This window comes from Laccaria bicolor, genomic scaffold (assembly GCF_000143565.1).
Source record: "Laccaria bicolor S238N-H82 LACBIscaffold_25 genomic scaffold, whole genome shotgun sequence".
NCBI lineage: Eukaryota > Fungi > Basidiomycota > Agaricomycetes > Agaricales > Hydnangiaceae > Laccaria > Laccaria bicolor.
In genome coordinates, this window is record NW_001889896.1 from 522,128 (window position 1) to 540,291 (window position 18,164).

Below are 18,164 nucleotides of genomic sequence, written 5' to 3' on the forward strand. Positions count from 1 at the left end.
AAGACTAGAAATATGGAGAAAGACACGCACAAGGTGGTCGGTGCGTAAAAGAACAGTGGACTCAGGCTCAAGCGCTCAAGACCTGAGTCCACGTGATACAATCTACGCAAATGCGCCAACCGTAAACGTTCAAACGCTCAAGCTAGCGCTCAAGGACTCTAACCGCTCCACAAAAACATTTTGTTCTTACGAATTCACGTCTCTGGTGTATGTGTGGCCGTGTAGCCGAAGAGCGCTGTCCCTTCAACCCTGCCCCTGAAACCAACCTTCAGGGAACGCTCGCTTCACCGTCAATGCCCAAGATCGCCACGCTTTTTGCAACACTTCGACAATCCGGAAACATCCTCGATTTACTTGGTTTTACAGCTATTATCATAAAACCTTCCGAATATCCTTACTTTATTAGGAAGGTAATGGTGGGGGGTGTCAGGCGGAACCCTGAAAAAAAAATAACGAGTGTTGGTCTCTTTTCCACATTCCGCCACCCCCTTGCTACAAATACCAGAATTTCTTTTCCTAAATTTCCACTCGTAAATCGAAGAAATCTTTGAGGTTGGAAAAGCTGCTCGGGCAAGGGGACTTCCGTGAATGTCCGTGAAGGAACTTGGCTTCGGATATCCCAAACAGACACGCCACTGCAATCCATATCCAAAGCAAACTTGGCCCCATTGGCAGAAAATGGAATTTCTGGTAGATCGTAAAGAAGTCTTGTTGCGGGAATAGGCAGACAGGTAACGAAGGAAAATTTTGTACCACCAGAATTCAAATAGTGAATATCAACTGTTTCGTTGTGTCGTTGGTTTTTCATATCCACATTTAGGAGAATGCACCTGTAGGGGGATAGCAGTGTGACTGGAGAACATCAGAAGCAAGTTCAACACGACTGCTTGATTTCGGACAAACCATGACGCGTTGGGTCAACCAACAACCTCAGATCGGACTTGAGATGAAAATCTATCCTCCCCGACTCAATTAAAGGAAATTTATTCAAGGCGTCAGTTGCGGTAGTAGAGATGTGGAGCTAGTGATGTGCCAGGCCCGGCCCAAAGCCGTAAGCCAGCCAGGGCCAGCCTTCCCAAAGCCGGGCCTTCTTGGGCCGTCATCAAAGCCCAGGAAAGCCCAAGGCTCAGGCTCATAATACATGAAGCCTTGAGCCGTGGCCTGAGCCATGGCCTCAAAGGTTGGCAGGACCTTGCTTTGGAGAGGTAAAATTGATGTGATTAAGTTGTTGAGAATTGTTGAGAAGAGTGGCCCCTAGCATTTCAGGGTGTTTGGTGGCAAGATTGTCAAGATACATCATCGGTCATCATGCTGAAACGTCTCTGGGTCACATGCGAGGTGAACTGTAGGGTGCATAATCAGGAGTGCAAAAGAAAGTTGGTGATAGAGGGGACATATCGTCTTATCACTGAGGCCTGAGGTTTATGATGGGGAATGACTCAGATTCTACTGTGATCTTTATGCTAAAAAGTTGTAAGTGTGATATGGTCGTGATATGGTTGTGCTAATTATTTAGTCTTACAGCATTGGGGTTGATAACATTGATTTTCTTGACTCATACTCCAACGAACTAGTCATATCCATGTTCAAAAGGTGAGTAAGTTTCCAAGACACATAAAAAGCGACATCGTTTCAAGAGTAGCTGATTGTTTGTTCATGTTTTTCAACTTTAGCCCATGAGCCGTGGCCTGAGCCTGAGCCAGGCCTGAGCCAGCCTAAAGCCTTGCAAAAAGCTCAGGCTTGAAATTGGACAAGCCTGAGCCATGCAAAGCCGGGCCATAGCCGTGGCTTTCAGGCCAAGCCGGGCCTGCACATCACTATGTGGAGCAGCTTCCAATGGTCGCCAGATTGCACCCCAAAAGTGATTCCCAATTCGTTTTCGGTGGATTTTATCAGCTCCAAATTAAGATTATTAAGGTGACCATCAACGCTACCGCTGAAAGACCATGGCAGAGCAGAACCAACACGATGGTCTCGGAGCGGATTTCGTGGATTGATAGGTGTAGATAGGGTTCGGAAGTCGTCCTGTCGAAGTACTCTGCGAATAGTAGGATCCGATTGCCTTTGATGGGGACGAACGAAATTTTGGTCAAACGCCGCGACGGATGTTTCGGGACAAATGATTCGTGGCTTGAAAACAAAGTTAATTATATCGACTTTCTCAGTGAGCGACATGTATCAACCTCTGACCTCATGTTTCCCAGAGGAATGGATGTTGTGCTCGAATATCGTGTCGCCCCGGAAATAATAGATGATTCCTTTTTGAAGAGGACAATGAGTTTGGCGAATGATCCATTCCCAGGACAGACCGAATCTGCAAAGTGGACGATGGTGAAGTTCAAACTTCTGAATCAATCACTGGCAATACATGTACAAAAGATTCTCACAAGCTACGGTCAATGATGACGGTCTTTCTGGGAATCCTCGACTTTAGCAATGGAGAAGTTTGCTCACCCATTGATGGCGATACCCTACGTATACGAAGTGGCGAAAGGAAAGCAGGGGGTGTCATGGGCGCTTATTCAACTTGCAATTCGTCTAACGTGCACGTGACACCCATCTTACTCACAACCTTTTTGTGGTCCACTGGCGGTCTTCTCCACCGTGATCTCTCTCTGGAACACACATGTACATTATATTTCTACGACAACTGTCTCCCGAAAATTGTCATCGTCCTGAGCCCCATTCGACCCTGAGATTTGACCCCCCGCACAGTACGACCCGCAATGCATTGGCAACGCATCTACTAGAAGCCGGGAAAATTGGCTAGCCTGAGGTGCTATAGCCTCGACGTTGTCATTATATCGATGTTACATGGCCTAAAAAAACTAGTGGGATCATCCGGGTAGATGTCAATTTTGTCTCTGAACCTGGTCTAATAGTTTTCATGTACTAGTTGGGATGCGGCACAGCTGTCCTAGGGTAGGCTCGTCCAGCGAGAGCTCTTTACAAGTGCGAATTCAACCTCCGAAGATGAAGTTCACTTCGGAGAGGCTTCGATTCCTCCGTCGTGGATTTAGCCACCTACCTGTCAGTCTCCGCGATATTCTTGCGATATTCATTCGTTTTCTGACAGTTTCTGCCAGTGACTAGTACCCCTCTACCGAAGACGCCACTTGCATTCTTTCTTCAACAATCCAAAACGAGGACCCCTCAACCTGAGCTCTCTATAACATCCGAACTCAAAACTGTCTTCCTAGGTTTCTCTCTTCCCGAGCACAACATTGCGTCCGCTTCTTCTTGAGCAAGGAATCATTGTTTTCTTCTGTTGAGTGACCTGCTAGTCTTATTTCAACCTCAAAAACAGGCAGGAAATACGACACCAGATTCCAGACGTTTATTGCGCGGTCAAATTTGGGTCAAGCTCAAGTCAAAGTTAACTTTCGACGTCTAGACAATAAAAGCCCCACTGCCCAAGCTGTAACAATTGTCTTTCGGAAGAGTTTCCATCTCCCTTCTGTTCTTAGGGAGTTTTTCTGCTACGCTTCCTTATTCCAACTTGAATTGAAGATTCGAATGCTGTAGGAAGGGTTAAGTAATAAGCTTTCTTGCCACAGTATACAGTGCGCATTATCCTTGAACTCAGTCGTTGTAATAAATCCCGACTTGTGTCCTTAACCCAAAAGACGACCTTTCCGCTTTACTTACCTTTGTCTGTCGCGTTTCTTGGGCGATTGAAAACCGTCGTGCGCACTTCCGCAGTTCCTGATATCAGGGGTTTCCAAAAGGGGTTGACACACCAGACACGTCGGCGCCATTCTTCTCCTCTCCAACCTCCATCCTCATGCTCTAATTTTCTCCTATAACACCACATAATCCAAAGAACTCAGTTGACTGGTTTACTCCTAGTTCTCTACTAAAATGTCTGCCAATGTCAGGGCACGACGGCCAGCATCGCCGCCCCCAGGCATCCCAACGACAACTTCACAACGATTTCCACATCCCAGGGAAGGCCACTTGGACGCGGACGCCCGTAGAGCTGCTGCGTCCAAAGGCTTTGGTCCGGGCCGAACGACGAGTTATCCACCGGGAGGATTGAATGTGACGTCTGGGGAGTGGAAGTTGCTGTTCTTCATCGTCTTGGTTGCAGCAGGCGTGCGCTTGTTCCGACTGTCCAAGCCCAATAGCGTTGTGTGAGTCCTTGTTCGTGGCCCAGATATATCTAACCCTTACCGGTGCAGCTTTGACGAAGTCCATTTCGGAAAATTTGCCTCGAAATACATCAAAACGCAGTACTTTGTCGATGTGCATCCACCACTCGCCAAGTTGCTGATAACACTGGCTGCTTTTATCTTTGGCTATGATGGCCAGTTTGATTTCAAGGACATTGCAAAGTGAGTGCCATCTCCGCCCCACAGCGCTTAACCAACTCATCTTTGTAGGCCATACGAAAACGTGCCCTACGTCGCCATGCGAATGCTACCAGCCATTCTGGGTGTAGCTACCATCCCCATCTCCTATCTCACCCTCCGCGCCCTCGACTGCCGCGCAACCACCGCTCTCTTAGCCTCTCTCTTCATCACATTCGAAAACGGAATGATCACTCAATCCCGTCATATCCTCCTAGACTCCCCCCTTATCTTCTTTACAGCTCTCACCACCTTCCTCTGGGTCGGGTTCTGCAATGAGGATAAACATGAACCGTTTACCGAGTCATGGTGGACGTGGCTCACCCTTTCTGGGTTATCTCTTGGTGCAGTGTTGAGCTGCAAGTGGGTCGGGTTGTTCACCATCGCCACAGTGGGGGTCAGCACGCTATATCAACTATGGAACCTCCTTGGGGATCTGAGAGTACCACCCAGGCTGTTCGCACGGCACTTCCTAGCCCGCGCACTCTGCCTCATCGTCGTGCCCATCTTCTTCTACATGGCCATGTTCGAAATCCATTTCCTGATCCTCGAAAACTCGGGTGACGGTGACGGGTTCATGAGCTCCGAATTCCAACACACCCTCGGCGGTCGGGGAATGGCAGACACATTTGCCGACGTCGCTGTAGGGTCACAGGTCACCATTCGTCACGTCAACACGCAAGGCGGGTACCTCCATTCGCATCCCCACAATTACCCTGGCGGCAGTCAACAGCAACAGATCACCCTGTATCCTCACCGAGACTCCAACAACGACTTTAGGATCTTCAACGCCACTTTGGATGGTGACACCCATTTTGATTGGGAGAATTCTCCACTAGAGTACATCACCCCCGGGATGCGCATCAAGCTCCGTCACATTGCCACGGAGAAACATGTCCACTCGCATGATCACCGTCCTCCGGTGTCCGATGTCGACTTCCAGAACGAAGTCTCTGCTTATGGTATGCCTGGATTCCAGGGTGACGCTAATGATGATTGGTTCGTGGAGATTGAGCATGGGGATCGCCGGGATAAGGAGTCGACGAAGCGTTTGAGGACTCTGCGGACGACGTTTAGGTTGAGGCATGTCCTGACTGGGTGTTACTTGTTCTCTCACAAGGTCAAATTACCTGAATGGGGATTCGAGCAGCAGGAGGTAACGTGCAATAAGAATGCTGTCAGGGCCAACTCGTTGTGGTTTATTGAGACATCGAGTCATCCGCAATGTGCGTGTTCGATATGTTTGATTCGTTGGGCTTGCTGACGGGTGTGATGTGTAGTACCCCCCGACGCACCCAAGGTCAACTATAAGCTACCTGGATTCCTTGCCAAGTTCTGGGAGCTCCAGAAAGTTATGTGGACGACGAACGCTGGTCTGACCGATCGACACGCCTTTGACTCCCGTCCGGATTCATGGCCACTTCTTCGTCGTGGTATTGTGCGTTTTCGCTCTTCTGCACACGGCCATCGCTGACTATGACTGAAAGAATTTTTGGGTGAAAGAACATCGTCAGATCTATCTAATCGGAAACCCTCTCGTGTGGTATCTGAGCACCCTATCCGTGGCTGCATACATCTTCGTCCGGGGCTTCCTGATTTTACGTGCTAAGAGAGGATTCAGAGACTTTGATTCCAGTACGCCTTGTCTATCGTCCTTTCACCCCTCCTTCTAACATCTCATCCAGCCAAAGTTGTGAAATACGACTCGCTTTGTGGTTTCCTCTTCATTGGCTGGGGCCTGCACTACTTCCCCTTCTTCCTCATGGGCCGCCAGCTCTTCCTGCATCACTACTTCCCCGCGCTATACTTTGCAATCCTGTTATCATGTAGTGTCTTTGACCTCCTCACTTCGACGCTCCGACCTCGCATGCGGTTACAGATCGCTGGTGTACTGATTATCCTCGCCATATGGAACTTCCAGTATTATAGCCCTCTCACGTATGGCAGTCCCTGGACGAGATCAAAGTGCGAAAAGGCAAAGATGATGAAGACGTGGGATTTCTCTTGGTGAGCTCAAAAATAGGTCTGCTGTGCATAGACCGCTTGCTGATCTTCGCTATGTATAGTCATGATTTCCACACTGATGTAAGTCACCCATCTATCTCAACACGATATACAAGGACCAACTGACGAATTCTGATAGTATGCGCAATACGGCAACGTCGGCGTCGCAACGCCCCAAAAGTCCGCACCTGCGGTTTCAACGATTGGCGGTGAGGGTGGGGGCCGTGCGCCCATTGTTGTCGAGGATCAAAACGCACAGGGCAAGCCACATGAAGACGAACGTACCGAAACAGCAGCCGTACCAGGGAGGGCAGAACCAGGTCGTGATATCTTTGCGGGAGAGCCTATCAAGGACATCAAGAGTATGTCGAAACAGCCTGAGAAGGAAGAGGATGTATTGGAGAGGGCACCGAAGAAGATCAGCTCGGTGGTCACTTTGTCGACGGAATCAGTGAAGGCTGAGAGCATAGAATCTTCGAAAGTTGAGACTCCAGATGCAACGTCGACAGCATCGGAAAAGGAGAAGCAGGAGCCTCTGGTGGTCGTCGCTGAGGGACCTGAAGGTGCGGCGGCTAAGAAAGCTACTGCAGGCCCATTGGTTGAGGCCGATGCTGAAGCTGAAAAAGTTGCACAAGAGTTGTATCCGGAAGCTGCCTCGTAGGACATTTATAGCTTGCTCGTTGTTACGATACTACTGAATATTTATCCCTTCGAATCAACCCATACTGGAGGTTGTATGAACATGAAATATACAATACAGAAGGTCCAAAGTTATATTCCCCATGATAACACAGCAAACAAACCTCCATTTGTTCAACCCTCAAGGTCAGTCAGGAACAACAAATTCATCATGGCGAGCGAGGGAATCTTCATCGATTTGTGCGACCCAGAATGCTGATTAATGGGGTCACTTTGTGGTTGGTACAGTAGCTTGTTTCCAATGAGGGCGTACCTTTGCCATATGTGGGCGAAGACCACCTGGCCGTCGTACCTCTGTCAATGCGCACGACGGACCCTTTCTTTGCGATTTTTTTCTCGCCTGGATGCGCCTGATCTTCCAAAACGAGTTCACCTACAATGAATGCCGTGTTGCATCAGCGATCTCACTACTCTTCAGTGCTGAGCAGGACAGAAAACGTACCCTCAAGCACGAGAGAGATCTCGTGAGAAATACTATAGTTATAAGCCCTACCCTCACTTTCCCTCACTTCCATGAATCCGCTACTCAATGGGTTTTGCTTGTCCCTGTCGGCGTGTGTAACTGAGCCTTTGAATCCATTACCATAGTCTGTAAAGGAGGCCTTGTGCACGTCCGAGACGATCTGCATAGGTAGTGAGACGGTTTAGAGGGAGACGGCAGCAGGAGTGAACGTACAGTGATCGGCATTTTTCTGGTTAGAGTTTGAGAAAGGAATGGGGGTGGTTATATATACGAGCGCGCTGATGTGACCACAATCGCTCTCAGTCTTTGTCCAGCATGGAAGAAGTTATATTTGTTATCGATGGCGTGATTGAAGAAGGCTGTGTGGCACCACACTGTGGGAAGCGCGCTACCCTCGATAAGGTTCCGAAGAAGTTCGAGGGGAGTGTGCGGCCAGTGGCAGGTACGACAACTTGAATGACTAGTCTCCTGGAATTTTCGAATCTTTCAATTTCTGAGCACCGGAATCGCTCCGTTTTCATCTCTTTTTTTTCTGTCGACTTTCCCCGAAATAAATTTCATATTTAAATGGAAGTCAAAGACTCACTTTTGGTCAAGTTTGAAGGTAGTATTAGACTTTAGTAGCTGTGAAGTGACACGTCAAACACAGCCAACTTTCAAACGCGTGTAAGCCTGTGCAATACAAACGCGTGAAAGCGGAATATGATATCACTGGTCAGTGGTCAGCTGTTAATTTCTAACGCTCAAAGAATGAGTACTAGGTTTGATAACAAACAGCACACATACGTACCCAAAGAGTAATGATTTGGGAATTGACGATAATTCCAAACCTGAACGGTGTTAGGCACGTTTTGGTGAGGAATACAAGAATGCGGGAAACACGCCATCGATGTGCCTTGACTGATATAAAGTGGTTGGGTCGTTCCCTCCACCCACAGTACTTACTCCTGCTTTCCAAATGTCGGAGAAAAGCTTTGTCGTTAATCCGGATGCTGGGATGAAGGTGTCATCCGAAGTCGTCGACTCTGATGTTGAACAACTGGTATGCCAAGTTCCTCTTCCCACTGCCATCGGAGCTTTTCTAGATGGTAGTAGGTCCTAGTAGGGTACCGTCCTTGTCCTCGACCGCCCTATTGTCTCTCCTTTCAGTTGGTTGATTCTCTTGACTGACGCGTGCTTCGTTGAACCAGGAACGCCTAGGATACAAACAGGTGTGTCAGTAATATTGTATATTTCTGCGAGATTGAAAACCGCCCTCGCGGGCTAGCAATTGCGGCGGTCACTTGGAGCCATTGATAGCTTTGCATCGAGCATCGCCTGCACGAACTTCATAGGCAGTACCCGGTAAGTTTCCTGCTCCCTTTTCCAAACTTCGCTACTACTTACGTCTGAAACACTTTTCAGGGTACTTCTCTACCTCGGCCTCCTCGCTGGAGGGCCCTTGGCAATGTGGACATCCTTCATCATCAACGTTGTCAGTGTCTGCATCACCTCCGCAATCCTTTCGGAAATATGTTCTGCGCTTCCAATCAGTGGCAGCCTCTACAACTGGGCGGCAGCGGCTGCAGGGCCTAAATATGGGCGTTTCGTTGGGTGAGCGGTGCTGCTATCCTCGCTAGTGCGCAGTCACCTGAGCTCACCGGTTCTTCGCCCTTTGCTGCTGCGCGTGATGTACGTGGTGTGGCAGGTTTGTAGTTGCATGGTGGGTTGCGGCAGCCTGGGTGTCGTTCGTTGCGCTTTTGTGCGAGGTCGGCCCATATTTGCGTTCATTTGCCTCGCTGCCTGCTGATCACGTGACATGCACATAGGGTATTGTAGTCTGGGTTCTCTCTCTTTGCAATGTATTCAATGTGGACTTTCCTGGGGGCATCACATCTGGCAATATAAAATGGCGTACACTCGTTTGGGCAGCCTCAGAGGGTTTCCTTGTGCTTGCAACGGCAGTGACATATCTTCCATGTACGCACCATTGTTTTTACCGCTTTGCCTTCCTTTTTGCTGAACACCACCACTATGGTTTTTTATAGCCCGTCTGCACGGCGTCATCTTCCGCATCGCAGCGGGCTTGATTACCCTTGACTTTTTCCTCTGCATCATCTGGCTTCCGATCGGGGCGAGCAGGACATACGGCCTGCGTTCAGGGAGGGAAGCATTACTTACAACATGTGCGTCTTCCTTTGCCCTTCTTCCTAAAGGGCTTGTCACTAGTAATCTGTGTCATCCTGAACGAAATTTGACTGGAACGGATAACAGACAACGGAACGGGTGCGCCGGCTGGGTGGAACTGGATGCTTTCGTTCCTGTTCACGTCGAGTGTCCTTACCGGGTTTGATGCCCCAGGACATCTTGCAGAGGAGACAAAGAAAGCGGGGTATGTCGACTGTCAGTTGTTTACCATGAAAGAGTAGCTCCCTGAAACCTGCTTTGCCTTCGCAGCACCGTCGCCCCGCGCAGCATATTCCGTGCTGCGGTGGTGACCGGTGTGGGTGGACTTCTCACAACGGTGGTGCTCCTCTTCTGCATGCCCGACATCACGGCGTTGTTTGCATTGAATGCGCCACAGCCATTCGTTCTTGTGTATGCCATGGCACTAGGCCGCGGCGGAGGCACGTTCATGACGCTGGTGGCCACGATTGCTGGGCTTTTTGTGAGTGCTTTGCCAGCAAATTGGTGGAAAAAGAAGGCTTACATAATTCTGGCACAGTCGACAAGCGTTATGATTCTTACCGCATCACGTATCATCTTTGCCATTGCACGAGATGGCGCTCTACCGCTCTCTGACTGGTTCGCGAAGGTGTCTCCTGATGGACTCCCTCGCAACGCGATAACTGCAATCTTCATCCTATCTGCTATCTTGTTGTGCACCATCCTGCCGAGCATGGTGGCCTTCACATCCATCTTAAGCGCAGGGACTGTGCAACTAATGGCGGCATATGGACTCATTGCACTGCTACGGTTGACTGTGACGCCAAATGCATTTCAGGACTCGAAATTTCACCTGGGGAGGGCTCGCAAGTTGATGTATGCAGTATCCGTGGTGATGAATGCGATTTTTTTTGCGGTGCGTGGTATTTTAGCTTGTTGTGTGCCTCTCGTGTCCAAGTACTCATAGTCAGCGGTGTCTAGGTCCTTGTCTCACCGTTCACATTCCCTGTCACTGCTGCTACGTTGAATTTTGTGAGTGTCCCCGTCTCCAGCACTGGGTCGCAATTTAACTGTATAAATTATTTGCAGGGCGGAGTGCTGTTCGCCGTGATTACGATCATCGGTATCTTGTGTTACTTGATTCTTCCAGACGAGAAGTGGCTGAGCAACCGAAACCTGCAAGTGATGTATCAGGGTGCCAATGAGCCCATTCCCGAGTACCAATGAGATACTGGAACCTGTATTATCTGCCAGCATATGATTCAATCGAAGTGTACATGTATTATGTGGAAACTGATTTTGGTCTTGAGGTCACCATTGCAATCATATCAACAAGATCACAAATAGCTTGGGACACTTGGCCAAGCTGCCAAGCTTGATCCGGTCGTTCGAAAAAAGAGGCCGGATATAATCTGGCACGAATTCGGCCTAGTAGCCCCCCCCCAAGCGACGCCGATTTGAGCATGCTCGACCGATTTCTAATGTATTTGGAGCTCCCCAACCTCAACCCTCCCCGGACACATCACGTGACTTATTGATATCTTATCTAACCATCAAAGTCACACTTACATGTCATTTTGACGAAGTTTCTACGCCTCAGTAATGATAAATCTTCTGTTTAGATGAACGGAGCGAGTTAGGGTAAGATATGTAGGGATATGCATAATCGATCGTAGTTTAGTTCCAGCGTTTGGTTTATTTGATCTTGTTTGACCTCGGCGCTGTGCACGTGCTCAACAAAATATCACGCAAGTCCCAAGCAAGTCCACGCTTGCTGGCTACTAGTAGCTTGGATATATAAAAATCTATGCTCACGGCCGAGACACTTCCTGCAATTTGAAGGTGGACCTGAAGATGTGAACTCTTCTCCTCCTTTCTGCTTCTGACTATTGCGGCATTTTTCACAGGTTTTGTTTGAGTTAACCCAGGGGGAAGGATTTAAATTGTGAACACTGTGTTTTATGTAGTTCAAACTTCAAATTGCACTTAGACTTAGACTTAGACTATATACTTGGTAGTGGTACATGTGACCGTTTCTTACACGTGTTACATCATGTGACGTGTCCGGGGAGGGGTTGAGGTTGGGGAGCTTGGTATCATGGCCCCCTGGTCTTCTTCTCCTGGCGACCGTTCTCTATGCCACCTTGAGCTCATCTCCAAATGATCTCTGGGAGATCGAGCCTGTCACAGGCATTTTCCTCTTCGCAGGTTTACCGAAGCTATCCATACGTGGTATGCAGCGCATCAACTGGGTCACCAGCGCATGCCACTTTGTACCTGGCATTCGTTCCGCGTATCATGTATGGAAGAGCCAACTTCTGGGTGCGCTCCAACTCTATCAGCGCCGGTCCCAGGGCTCAAGCGCTGGAGCGAGTTTTATCTCAACTGCGGTGCGTGACCTACCGACCTTTGGGGACACCCCTTGACGAGGAATTATGGGAGGTTAATTCCGCGGGGCTCATGATCCGAGTCAACCTCGTCCCTCAATCCCCCAATTTTGAAACCAAATGTCCTCCTCCTGTAGCCCGTGACTTTCTTCTATTTGCAGCCATAGACTACCATGCCTTTCGCGAATGGCAGGTACAAGTTTTTTCCAACAACAAAATTTGAACAAAATGGTGTTTTGCACCAAAAACATGCCTCCGAGTTCAATCATTGATGTAGCAAGTGAACGGTATGCGGAAATGGTTCGACGCCCACACTCTCAAAGCCCCTTGCGTGGAGTGGCGACAAGAGTTGGTGACAACGAATACGGTCCAGTGTACACGATTGACATTGATCTCGTCAACCACGACATCCCTATTTGCGCCATTGACTTTCATTCCTATGCGCCTCAGGGCCACAAAGTATCTGCCACGCTTTCCGAACTAGCGAGGCCCTACTTCCGCGTCGTACAGTACCTCAAACAGAACGCTCCTCAGGAAATCGGTCCTGGTCAAGTCGCGCGAGTTGAAGTCGGGCAAACGCTTTGGATCTCAATTTTAGGTGGTGCAATCCTTGACACTGGGAGATTAACAATCCAAATCTCCCAGGTAGATGGGGCATGAAAGGTATATCGGCGGACGATGCATACCTGACCCGCATCTACAGTGTCCTACAGCAGCTGGCGCCATATGCGGGCACTGCGACCGAGTTTGGCGACCGAGTTTTTAGTGGTGGCATCAATCGACGATCGGCTGTCCCATTCTTCAAAGCGGGCATTTTTGGTCAGATCGTGGTTTGCTACTTCCTATCCGTCGGCACATCTGCCGGGGTGTGGACATCAGTTGCCCTTGCCAACTCCTTATACGCTGGTCGCTCAACCGACTGACATAGCATGTACTACGGGAAAGCTCTTCCAAAGAGCGACGAGCAACCCGGCATGAAGATGTATGTTCCTGGATCCTCAAGCAAAGAACTCATGGTCATCGCGACTTTTGACCGATCCACTCCAAAGGAAGGCGGCCTTCGCCCTGGTTTTTTCATGGCCAGGGCCTGTGGGTTGGCGGCGGCTATCCTCTATATTTGTCAGACAAACTCGTTTTACGCTACGCTTTGGACCCAGCACTCTGACACCCTCTTGGATCCTGTACACAGCCGTAGTTCTCTGCCTCGGAACAACCCTTCTCGTTACGTCGATGTTAGTGGTACAACAATCATATGAGAAGACATGGTGGGACGATTCAGAACTGCCCACCCGCTGGATGGCGTACTCGACATTTTCATGCTCAGTTGCTGTTTGTGTGTTGGCTGTAGTGTTCAAGTTGAGGGGACTGGATAGGTTGTGGCCTGTGCTTGATGCTTTGACGTGGCTCTCGGGCGTGCCTTTAGGCATGCTGGAGAACGGACGGTCGTTTTCAGCAGATCAAAATATGCTGCATCTTGTTTCGTTAATTGGTGGATGATGGGTGCTGTAGCAAGTGCGTTAGGGAGTGGCATCCGTGGTTAATGTCCATTATGTACTTCAAGTCATGTATCCAATATTCTGCACTTCAAGTCGGTTTATGTCGACGCGGGTGTTAAGAAGCCTCCCTCACAGACTAAAGACTAATGTATATCGTGGATCTAAGTAGCCAAAATTGAAGAATGAGGGAATCAAACACCGAGATGAATATATGTAGCCCATCGGCTTGGGTGAACTCCTTTCTCTTGTAATCTCCGGACTGCTAAATCAAGTGCATATGGTATCAATTTCGGGTCCACTTCTTGATCGGGGTCTTTAAACAACTCCTCATATACCGTTCGCGCGATTTCAGGCCCGTCATTATCGTCCATCGTCCTATATTCAGATATTTATAACATGTCCAAGGAACGGGCGAGTATTCAAAAAACTGACCACATTGTGCCAATAACACTTCGAAAGCCTGGCTGGCCATCAAGGCAACACTACATTGAGATCAAAAAATTACTCACCGGCGTAAATCATAGCAGCTGCGAGGTTAAGAGTTTCGTCCGGAATTGACAGGTCGTTCGATGCGCTCTCGCAAGCACTAAGAAAGGCGAGAAATGCGTTGGGCGTCTGGCAGCCAATCAATTTAGCAAGCGTCAGCCGCCCATCTTCAAGCTCAAAGCCGCTATTCAGAGGATCACCTCGGTCTTGATGACCGTGACAAGCAAGATGAAGAATTGAAGTTTGAGCGAGGTGAGTGGTCGCATCTTCTACAGTGCGGTTTGAATTAGAAATAGTCAGTGGTGTACCAGCCTCACCCAACCGAAGAAGTTGGTTGGGAGGGGTAAATTGTTCAATAACCTTTACTTCGTTCACCGTCATTGGCAAACTTGTGTGACCTTTGGTCGTTGGTTGGGCTAACACTAGCATCTTGAGCTGTGAGCTAAGAAGCGTGGAAGGCTTTGAACGAGCTGAGAGGAGGGCTGAAATAGTTGGTGTGTAAGAAGAAACAGCGTATGTTGAAACACATTCGACGTTGGGTGTGCCGAAACCTAACCCCGCAGCGTGGAGAGGAAGAAATCCAAAGGGACCAGTGGGACACCACCAAAGACGCGTGCGCTTCATCGGATCTACATTCTACCGTGTCCCAGATAAGTTTGAGAATATGGGGGGCGGGGAAACCTTACCGAGGTGGCGCCCAAGCGTTCGAGAACTGGTTTTGCTATGTGCTGCCATAAGCCACCAAGCATCTTTGCATAAGCGGGCAGGGAGCGGGCTGAAAATTTGGGCTTGCCTCCCCTTTCTTGTTCTGAGACATACTCTTCCTGCTGTAAAATAGAACGAGACGCTCGATTAGCTTGTTGTATCCCAATCAACAGGTTTTCCAGGACATTCTCTGTGAGTGTAGATAAGTAAATTGCGTCAATACCAGACTGGCGAATGAGCAGGGCGGCATATGTTGACGAATTTCCAATCAGTACCACAACTGGCCCTTCTGATGCGACCTTCATTAGAATATCATACGTTTTCGGTAGCAGGAAATCCTTGAATCCGGGGATAGCGCGGACCTGATCCACAAGCCTTTCAAACGAGGTCTCTAGCTTCATCTGCTCTTTAGCCTCGGCTTTTGAGACACTGGAATTCACTTGTCCCTTGCAATGATCAAGCTCGATGGCGGTTTGTTGAAGTTGCTGCGCCAGACCTTCCGGCAAACCATCAAATGAGGTTCGTAGCCGTAACAGCCGCGTCCAAAATAGAGCACGAGATCTGTCAACAAGCTCTAAACATTTTTCTGGTCCTTTTGAAATGAGAGCCTGGATAGGCCCCGCCCGTGCAAGATAAGCGGACCCGTCCTTGAGGCGCCGCATACGGGTCTCGAGAACTAATTCGCTCGGGTCCATATAAAATCTCTTGGATGATTGATTAATCAAGGTTTCGGTTGCGTCAAAAACGTGATTCTCAGTATGACGAACTTTGGAACCAAGATGCCGAAGAAGTGCTTTAATAGTTCGTTGCTCCAGCGGAAGGAACAGAACGTTTTCGTTGCTTGAGAGAAACTTGTCAATTCCAGGAATTATACTGCTTGTTGGCAAGCCTGGAACTGAGGAATCGCTTGACGCCGGCAATGCAATGAGGTCCTCAGGCCACGGAAGGCGAAAGTTTTTTTCTAGTTGCAAGTCGTGGAGGTCCGAACGCGCATCATCGAAAGTTTCTTGATGTCCCTCGATAGGGTAGTAGCGAAAGATACATTTATGTTCAGAAGACTTGGTGTTACCCTCGCGAAGAACCCTATATTCGAACGTGTACGAACTCTTTGGTAGAGAGTCAACTGGGGGGATTGTGTGGTGCACAGACGCCGTGATGGCCTTGCGCAAGGCCTCGCGCTCATCTTCCCAGGCCCATTTAAGATCATTTTGCTCCAGGAACTGCGCATCATCAGACAACTTGCTACTCAGTGGCAGACGCAGGCTTCGTTGGTATATCGTGAACGATAGAAGGAGTGACTGGGGGTGATGCAAAACATCAAAAGCGCTATACTGAAGAACGTCCGCCATGTGAATTAAACACATAGCTTCAACTCCAAGCGTAAACCGGTAGAGACCATCCAAACTACTGTTGAATAACAGATTTAGAGTGTCCAATTCTTTTTTCGAATAAGAATTTGACGATTCCGGTTCGCCATCGTTGCTAGCGACATTGCTAGTGACATACAGCTCTAACCCTTTCGCAAGAAAGGTCATTGCGTCGTGCCAGTCCTTCCCCGACACCCGCTGTGATAGGGCAAGTGCCGTTGAAACCACTAGGAGTTCCAGGATAGAAACATATGGGGGCGGTTGAGGCGGAAGAAGATCGAGGATGCGCGTAAGGATCGGGATGGATTTTGTCAGCGCGTCATTGGAGGCGGAAAAATGTCTGACCCGGTAGTTCAACATTCGGCCAAGGATTACTGTTTTACGCGCTGTGATCCAAGATGCACCAGAAGGAAGTGCCTCCCTGAGGATCTCGAGCGATGCAGCTAGTGTAACTGCGGCCTCATGATGAAATGACGACAACATAAGGGTTGACGCCAGCCCAACAACACCTAGAAAATGTCCCGGAGAGCCTCGAACCTGAACCTTGACGTATTCCTGAAAAAGGGGGGCAGCGATGTCAACGGACGTCATCACAGTCTCTTCATCCCTATATTCATTTGCAACAAAGCAAAGAATGTTTGAGTACCCTGGCTCTCTTTCTAGGTGGACCGTGAGCATCAGACTTCCTAGTTCCTTTAAATCTTGATAATGACGATTCTGAACGTATCGGGTCCTAAGAAGACATGCACGAATACAGGGCGATTGAGTCCACTGGCGTGGGACAGCGGAGAAAACGGGTGGGTTGAACTCCCTGATGTCGTTGATATAAAAAGATAGTTCATCGCGAGACATGGGTTTGCAAAATTTCTCTACCACTCGTATGAAGGCCGTGTGATCCAGAGAAACTTCTGTCATTTCATTTAAAGCTTATAATGCGCATCGAAAGAATGAAGGCTTACGGGACATCGTATCCGGGCGCCCATTCATTGGAAATACCTCAAATTCAAAGGAACAGTCGTGTACCTCTACAGGATTTGGGGCACGGAACAGGATCCTGCCGGATGTGATCGGGCGGTGAACCAGAATTGCTTTGAACCTGAAAACGAGATGAGGAGAAATATGTCCATTTGATATTGCTTCACGTAGGCCACGACGATCATCCTCCCAGGAATCAACCCAGAGCGAAGCGTTGTTCGTCACATCATCATCGGAACAAAATTGATCGTAGTAGGGCAATTCGTCGCATTTCCCCCCGCTGTGAAAGAGATCTGCAATGTGAAGAACACATGCCGCGCGGGACGTGGGTGCAGAAAGACACGCATCTAGAGTTTCGAACAAGACGTCGGGAAGATCGGCTCCGTTAGATTCTCCCGAAATGTAAACACATACGATATCATGAAGGCCGCTGAGGCATTTGAGCCAGATCTCAGGAGATTCGATAGTCCGAGCTAGATTGAAAATCGTCGAGAGGACAAGAGTGTCAAGGGTTGTGAAGCAGAAACTATCTTGGGGGGTGAAGAGATTCAAGATATCAAGAAGAAGTTGAACCGACTCGGCGAGGTCATCGTCAGATCCACCCTTCGCATATCGGTGGCAAAGGGTTTCGCCGACGACGAATAGAGTCCTCTCCATGCCGAAGGATGAGATCCATCCGGCGTTCTCTGCCTTCTGTCGGGTTGCCTTGAACAACTTCACCCCCTCCTCCAGTGCTCCCTCCGCATCCTCACGAATGTAGTAATGCATGAACGAAAAGGAAGTGGCTGCTGCCACTGCAAGATGAGCCACACTCCCCTGTTCTTCCGCCTCCAACCATTGTTGCATCAGTTGGATTGACCGTTCCATATGCAGAATCTCAGTTGTCTCCTCGTAGAGATCACGAGAGTGATTCGCAAGGCAGAAGCAGGCGAAGGCGTACCCTGGTTCCTGAAACAAAGATACAAAGTCGAGGACTAGGATTGAACCTCGGGTGATATCGCTTGGAGCGCATTGTAAATCGTAATGACGAAGAAACAGCAAAGATTTGAAGCCGTTGTGGTTAATCCAACGCGCATCTGGGCAGAGTG

General features: G+C 49.0%; 5 protein-coding genes across 5 annotated transcripts; 3 read left to right on the forward strand and 2 right to left on the reverse strand.

Annotated features, from left to right (window-relative positions):
• Positions 1-3,861: 3,861 nt before the first annotated feature.
• Positions 3,862-6,479, forward strand: LACBIDRAFT_252233 (glycosyltransferase family 39 protein; the record flags this gene model as incomplete). The annotated part of the gene is made up of 7 exons (XM_001884308.1): positions 3,862-4,133; positions 4,182-4,334; positions 4,383-5,575; positions 5,630-5,787; positions 5,837-5,984; positions 6,035-6,356; positions 6,416-6,479. The coding sequence occupies 7 exons, from the start codon at positions 3,862-3,864 to the stop codon at positions 6,477-6,479; spliced, it is 2,310 nt and encodes a 769-aa protein (XP_001884343.1).
• Positions 6,480-7,015: 536 nt separating this feature from the next.
• On the reverse strand, positions 7,016-7,750 carry LACBIDRAFT_294966 (uncharacterized protein). The gene is made up of 4 exons (XM_001884434.1): positions 7,729-7,750; positions 7,495-7,675; positions 7,306-7,425; positions 7,016-7,247 (listed from the first exon to the last, which is right to left on the reverse strand). Exons 1-4 carry the CDS (start codon positions 7,738-7,740, stop codon positions 7,180-7,182), a joined length of 381 nt encoding a protein of 126 aa, XP_001884469.1. The 5' UTR covers positions 7,741-7,750; the 3' UTR covers positions 7,016-7,179.
• Positions 7,751-8,705: 955 nt separating this feature from the next.
• Positions 8,706-10,887, forward strand: LACBIDRAFT_252280 (APC amino acid permease; the record flags this gene model as incomplete). The annotated part of the gene is made up of 11 exons (XM_001884309.1): positions 8,706-8,726; positions 8,783-8,859; positions 8,920-9,108; positions 9,203-9,263; positions 9,324-9,474; positions 9,543-9,680; positions 9,769-9,886; positions 9,952-10,162; positions 10,220-10,576; positions 10,642-10,692; positions 10,750-10,887. Coding segments are annotated over 11 exons (1,512 nt in total), but the record flags the coding sequence as incomplete, so codon positions are not given.
• Positions 10,888-11,958: 1,071 nt separating this feature from the next.
• On the forward strand, positions 11,959-13,618 carry LACBIDRAFT_294967 (uncharacterized protein; the record flags this gene model as incomplete). Its single annotated transcript, XM_001884310.1, has 6 exons — positions 11,959-12,050; positions 12,209-12,692; positions 12,761-12,915; positions 12,976-13,228; positions 13,285-13,312; positions 13,396-13,618. The coding sequence occupies 6 exons, from the start codon at positions 11,959-11,961 to the stop codon at positions 13,542-13,544; spliced, it is 1,161 nt and encodes a 386-aa protein (XP_001884345.1). The 3' UTR covers positions 13,545-13,618.
• Positions 13,619-13,677: 59 nt separating this feature from the next.
• Positions 13,678-18,088, reverse strand: LACBIDRAFT_294968 (uncharacterized protein; the record flags this gene model as incomplete). The annotated part of the gene is made up of 6 exons (XM_001884435.1): positions 13,678-13,918; positions 13,976-14,003; positions 14,053-14,665; positions 14,716-17,009; positions 17,061-17,961; positions 18,017-18,088. 6 exons carry the CDS (start codon positions 18,086-18,088, stop codon positions 13,735-13,737), a joined length of 4,092 nt encoding a protein of 1,363 aa, XP_001884470.1. The 3' UTR covers positions 13,678-13,734.
• Positions 18,089-18,164: the final 76 nt, after the last annotated feature.

Excerpts from the sequence above, each read along its gene's own strand:
- LACBIDRAFT_294966 (XM_001884434.1), bottom strand. Across the intron at positions 7,426-7,494 it reads GATCTCTCTCGTGCTTGAGG|GTGAACTCGTTTTGGAAGAT; the intron begins GTACGTTTTCTG and ends CATTCATTGTAG. Across the intron at positions 7,248-7,305 it reads TTCGCCCACATATGGCAAAG|CATTCTGGGTCGCACAAATC; the intron begins GTACGCCCTCAT and ends CCCATTAATCAG.